The sequence below is a fragment of the Amphiprion ocellaris genome, chromosome 10, assembly GCF_022539595.1.
Source record: "Amphiprion ocellaris isolate individual 3 ecotype Okinawa chromosome 10, ASM2253959v1, whole genome shotgun sequence".
Classification (NCBI taxonomy): domain Eukaryota; kingdom Metazoa; phylum Chordata; class Actinopteri; family Pomacentridae; genus Amphiprion; species Amphiprion ocellaris.
In genome coordinates, this window is record NC_072775.1 from 30,308,900 (window position 1) to 30,315,547 (window position 6,648).

A 6,648-nucleotide genomic window follows, 5' to 3' on the forward strand; every position below is an offset into this window, starting at 1 on the left:
AGGAATAAAGTAGTTTTGATGAAATATCACCGTTTTAAGCATAGATTTATTAGTTTTTTAGTAACTGAGCTGCACGTCACACATAACGCATTCAAGGTGTGTCCGAAAACTAAAAATTCTTTCAGTTTTTACAGTTTCTTGTTCTGATAAATGATACAGATTTGGTATTTTTTTTTAAAGATAACCTGCCTTGCACACCTACCGGTGAGTTTTGGAGTTCAGAGAGTTTAGCTAGCAGTTCACTGCTTCAAAACTCCAGACCATCAATTTACTGAAACGCTTCCTGTCACAGACCTCAGCTCAAGAAGGACTTTTTTTTTTTGCCAAGGAGCTCATTATGAAGAGATTTTGGTTTCAGATTTTGTGCTGACTTGGAAGGATGTAGTGTGAACTGACTGCAGAGGAGTGTAGGTGACCACTGCAGCCCCATAAAGCACTCAGAAAACCAGTACAATAATAAGTGACAGCAGCTTTGGTTTACTTTTCCCAACTTTGCACCCATGAAACAGTGTGAGATGTTGGATCCTGATGTTGATCGATTTTCTCTTTTCTTCTGCAGAGCTACCCGACCACAAGCAGCGAGTTCAGTCGATCAAAGATCTGGTCAGACAGCTGCCCAAACCCAACCACGACACTATGCAGGCTCTCTTCAAACACCTCAGGAAGTAAGAAAAGCTGTACAATTGTCTGAACTGGTTGTTTTCCGTCCTAAAACAAATGTTACTCATGAACAGGCTCTGTCTACACACGAACACATAAAGACTCGGCTCTGCAATAATTAGCAGACGGTTAATGTTGATGAAGCAGTTTTTCAGTCAGCAGATAAACTCGCCAGAAAAAATACCACATAAATTTACCCAAAATCACATCTACAAATATCCAAAGCTCAAAAACATTCAGTTTGCATTATATCTCAGGAGAAAATCAGAAAATCCTCTCATGTGATGAGGAAACATCAGTTAAGTGTGAAATTATTAATTAAATAATAACATTGCAGACACATTAATGATCACTATACAGTTTTTAGTGACACATTTAAAGCCACACGCTGGTAAACTTAATTTTTTCCTTGTAAATCGATGGCCGACCAACAAGTAGCCTTTATTGATCTGTTTTCATTGTTAGTGTCCATTGATCAGTCTGCAACTGTGTCCACTGTGTCTGTCTGCAGATGCTTTCCTTTATAATCACACCACAAATCGCACTTTAACAGCCTTTACGCCGCAGCTACACTGAACTCATAATGTTGGCAGACACTACAGTTCTACCTTTGTCAATGAAAGTGGCTGCACCAGATGTAAGTGGAGATCTGCTCTGCAAATGTAAAAATTGATCAGGCTTCTATTTATATTTTTACACACATGGACCTTTTGTACAGAAATATGTCATTAAGGGTCTATATATATATTTTTTTTAATTAAACTAATGGTATACAGGAAATAAGTGCTTTGTACTGTACAGGGTATTTATTTTGGGGTCTTGATCACCTTCTCAGCATTTATTTTCCCTCCAACTGATGGTTGCTTAGTAACTTCATCCCTTATGAAATCTGCTGTTGTCTGTAGATGCAGATGTACACATATCTAACAAACCAAATTAACAACTTTTCCAGTGCTGTGCTGCGTCCAAAAACTGAAGACACAATACAATACTAGACGACAGCTCACTGTTTTATTCTCACACAGTCTTGTGCTTTTGAAATGCGTCACTTGTTTCCAGTAAATAGACCGATCCCTTCCTCAGACAGTCCACATACGTTTTGTGTTCAATGTAGCCAAAGAGTTCTTAGTGTACAACTTAGGGCTGAAATGATTCCTCGAGTTATTCGAGTAATTCGATTACTAAATATCCTCAAGGCAAAATTCTATGAATCGAGCCTTTGTTTAATCCACTACATGCTAGACTCCAAGTCACTAACTGGTGGACCGCGGTCTGAGTCCGGACCCAGACTTCATCCTATACGGACCCGGACCTATAATCATTAAATTATAAGGGGATTTTTAATTTGACGGGATGCTTCTATTTTAACCAGTACAGCTTTTCTACTGTTCATGGCGTTCGTTTAGCAGAGAACTGAACTACAAAAACAGTGAGTCGGCTCGACAAAAAACTAACCCCAGTCAGAGTTAACAGGTGGTTTTCAATTTTCTTTGTTAACTCAGACTTTCTGATTCAAACTTGTCCACATAAATGGGTGTTTAGCGCATCATTTGACTCATTTTCTGCACAAAATGAGCTGATCATGTTCAGCCGCTTCAGTCAACAGGTTGTTTTAATGGAGAATGAGGAATATGAAGTTTCTGTAAATTAATTAAGGCAGTAATGCTGGTAGAAAACTGTTAAACGTGAGGTAATGTATTTATTTTACCGATCAATGCAGCTGATTATTGATAACAGACAACTACACAATAAAACTATCAAACTTAATATATTCAAACATGCTATTGTATTGAAGTGCATGTAGGTCTGACACTTTCTCATAATGAAGGAAATCTCTTTAATTTGTGGCCAAATCAAAGTGAAACTAATGTTACTGATTGAATATTCTCTAATTATTACTAATAAACTAAACAGTTTTCTTATTTGTGTTCTATCAGCTGCATTATCAGCAGTTTTAACAGACCAAACATAAAAACATATTTATATGATTTCTGCATCAACAACTAAATACATGTGGGGTTCCCATGGCTTTAGTTTTAGTTAAATATACCTGCACTATACTATATATGTACTATACACCTGTACTATACAATATATGTACTATATCCCTGTTCTATACTATATATGTACTATATCCCTGCACTATACTATATATGTACTATACACCTGTACTACACTATATATGTACTATACACCTGTACTACACTATATATGTACTATATACCTGTACTATACTATATATGTACTACACTATATATGTACTATACACCTGTACTACACTATATATGTACTATATACCTGTACTATACTATATATGTACTATACACCTGTACTATACTATATATGTACTATACACCTGTACTATACTATATATGTACTATACACCTGTACTATACTATATATGTACTATACTATATATGTACTATACACCTGTACTATACTATATATGTACTATACACCTGTACTATACTATATATGTACTATACACCTGTACTATACTATATATGTACTATACACCTGTACTATACTATATATGTACTATATCCCTGTTCTATACTGTATATGTACTATATCCCTGTTCTATACTATATATGTACTATATACCTGTTCTATACTATATATGTACTATATCCCTGTTCTATACTATATATGTACTATATCCCTGTTCTATACTATATATGTACAGTACACTGCAGATGTTCGCCCGTGTTCCACCAGGACGGTTATTTCTGTTGCACGGCGCCTTCACTTCCACTTCTGACACTGTCACCCGCATGCCAAGCACAGATTCCGATTACTCAATTAATCACCAGAATAATCAATAGAATACTCAATTGCTAAAATAATCGATGGCTGCAGCCCTAATCCGACTCTCCCTTGTTCCTCCAGAGTGATTGACTACGGCGAGGAGAACCGTATGACCACCCAGAGCATCGCCATCGTGTTCGGCCCGACGCTGCTGCGACCCGAAACGGAGACCTGGAACATGGCGGTCCACATGGTCTATCAGAACCAGATCGTGGAGCTTATACTGCTGGAGTATGAGAACATTTTTGGCAGGTAGATGCCAGAGGACGAGCCTTTTTTTTTCTTTTTTTGTTTTCCACTTCCAGTGCAGAGCTCTTCCTAACCCAAGCATGGCCCTGCCAAAAGTCATCCTGGCCCAGCTCGGCTCGGTCCAGTCCGGCTTCTCTTCATCTCTACCCAACCTGGCTTTACTGCTATTAACCGGCTTCTCCGATCTTCCGGACCAGCACACATGAACCAAAACGTAGAACTAGTGACCAACAAGTTTTAGACTGTTTGCACTTTTCAGCCTCTCGTTTTCTTTCTGCAGCTGCATTTGTGCCACTTTACTGCAAAGTCCTTCTGTCCCGACACTGGATTAATAAAACTGGTAAGACGTGGGCCGAACGAGCTTCGACAGCTGCACAGACTGACTGAGACCAAAGGAGCAGCAGAAGAAAAGCCTCAGCCGGCTGAACTGCAGACGAGGCGTCAGTATTGGAGGCTTGAGATGCTGGATGCCACCTGTATGGACTGTACTGTAAATGTCTCTGCTTATAGTCACTCCTGTGTGAACCACACTGGGGAAGCAACAGAAGAAACCAAACTGCTGAATTCTCACCACCCTCAGCTTGGCTTTAGGCGTTTATACACTAAAAGGTGAAGCTAGAACAAGGGGAAGAACATGTCCGCTTTCTTTTTATTTTACCGAATCTCCATTTTCTACCATTTTCTTCCTGATTAACAGGACCGAGGTCCTCTGAACACATAAGAGGTAGTCGCCACTCTGTATTATATCTGCACGCCACCTTCTCAGTTTTAGAACAAATCATCTCACAGCAGTCAACTTGAAAAAACAAACAAACTGACGGTACTGAGCTGTGTCTTTCCTTCATGTAAAATGTTCGGGCGAGCAGCCTTTCGGACGTCTCCACTGATGAATCTGTACAGTGTTTATGTGTGCGCATGTGAATGGGAGGGTGGATGAATTAATGGATGAATGAATTTAAAGACAATATATTGTACAAATAGTAAATGTAAGTACATATGCCTGGAGCGACACGGATGTGATACGAGGGAGAAATCACTATTTTGTGATCGTTGTAAAGTGGGATGTGGAGGTTTACCTGTTGGCTTTATCGAACTGGAATAAAAACCTCTAATAAGAGATCTCCCAAGCTCCTATTCTTTGTTGTTTTTACACTTGTTCTACCTTTCAGTAATAAATACGTGAAATAAAGTTATTTTCATTGAACTTCATAAGCAGGTGTGACAAGTATTTAACAAAAAAAAAACTTTTTCAGAAATCATTTGGTATTTGAAGCTAAATTTCCACAGATAATATTTTAAATATTCATAGTTTCTAATAAAGTTTTGAGCAGAAGGCTGCTGATGATTTGAATTGAAAAAGTCAAAAATGATGACCCTTTGTAAGATATTAAACTTATATAAACTTTTAGTCAGAATTAGTGACAACATTAAGTTAGCAGTCGTAAACTCTTTTGGGAAGTCACTTTAGATTTTCCTTTATAAATTGCTCTTAGTATGTTCTAATTTACTCCATGTCATAATTTGAAGGCCAAACATTTGACTCAGTTTCATATATTTTACTTTCCATGTAAAAGTTTCTATTTATACAGTTAATATCTTGTCCTGTTCGGTTGTTTAGGTGTATTTAATTTCCCACCCTGTCAGGAATATATGACCTACAGTATAATTTAAGTACTTTGTATGGATATAAATTTCAGGACTGTAGACAAGCCGAGGCTAAAACATTGGATGTAACTAATGATTTACTAACAATAACTTCTTTTTGGTCATGGAGTGAGCGTGGCTCGTGAACAGCAGGGTCCTGGAAGTGGAGCACCGTGAAGCTACGCGGCTTTAATTAAGGTGATGAATTACTCCTGTGATTTTCCTGCTAATGAGCTCCACCACAACGAGGGGAACCTTCAACCTGCTTTATCGACCCTTTTACTTCAGATGCTTTGGTTGTTTGGCGGTAAAGAAGTTGCAAATGTTTCCTAAAAGTAAGTGGTGGAATAGAAATAGAAAAATAGAAGACGATGTCCAGGCAGCTGTAATAAAAGAAGAAAAACAGCATCGATTTGATTTGACTGAGAAACAATTCAATGAGCATCTATTACATACAAGAAGAATATTTGTTAAATCAGACTTCTCAGCGATCTTATGATTGTTGCAATGGTCTCGAGGAAGTACAAATATACTATAATACCAATACTCACAACATTGATGAGAGAAATATGGTATTTTTTCTCCACTAGATTCATCTGGCAGCTTTAATTACTGAATTAACATAGAGCTGAAATAAAGAATTAGTTGGAAAAAAAAATCTAACTACTTCGATAAAGGTATTGTCATGTAAAAAATGTTAATGGTTCCAACTTTTTAAATGAGAGTTTTTTGATTATTTAAAAATGTGTAAACATTGTTTTCTTAGTAATATTGAAGTTTGGACTTTCAGTTGGACAAAACAAGCAGTAAGTTGTCATTATTTTCTGAAATTTTACAAAACAAATGTTTATTTGAACTGATTAATTGATAAAAACAAAAAAATGAAGATTAAACTGTAAGGAAATTAATTGTGTAGTTTCAATCTGACTTTGCATGATTTTTACTTCTAATGGAGTATTTTCACGGGGTAGTACTAAGTAAAATACCTGAATATTTCCACTACAGGTGTGTTTAGGAACAACTTACTGATGGCTGAACACCACTTCAAACATCAAGTGGTCACATTGTGAGTGAAAGAGGGGGAAAAGTTATTGTATCTGTGAGAAATAAGGAAGAAGGAAAACCAGAATTGACTGTACATGTCTTCAATGGGACAAAATGTGGCCAAAATAACTAACTACATCTTCTGTTTGTTGCTAGCGCTGTTAGCTTCACCATTAGATTTAACTGTTACACTAACGACTAATCACATTAGCCCGCTGTGACTAGCTACTGCGTTTAGCCGTG

General features: G+C 37.3%; 1 protein-coding gene across 15 annotated transcripts in view; it reads left to right on the forward strand.

The window, feature by feature from the left end:
* The window catches only part of LOC111580935 (rho GTPase-activating protein 12-like), a 71,971-nt gene extending 67,135 nt beyond the window's left edge, over positions 1-4,836 (forward strand). For all 15 annotated transcript variants that reach the window (XM_055014417.1, XM_055014416.1, XM_055014420.1 and 12 more), the window contains 2 exons: positions 560-665; positions 3,550-4,836. In XM_055014417.1, coding sequence (XP_054870392.1) covers positions 560-665; positions 3,550-3,724 — 281 coding nt within the window. In that variant the 3' untranslated portion in view covers positions 3,725-4,836. The remainder of the gene's footprint in view (positions 1-559; positions 666-3,549) is intronic.
* The last annotated feature ends 1,812 nt before the right edge of the window (positions 4,837-6,648 follow it).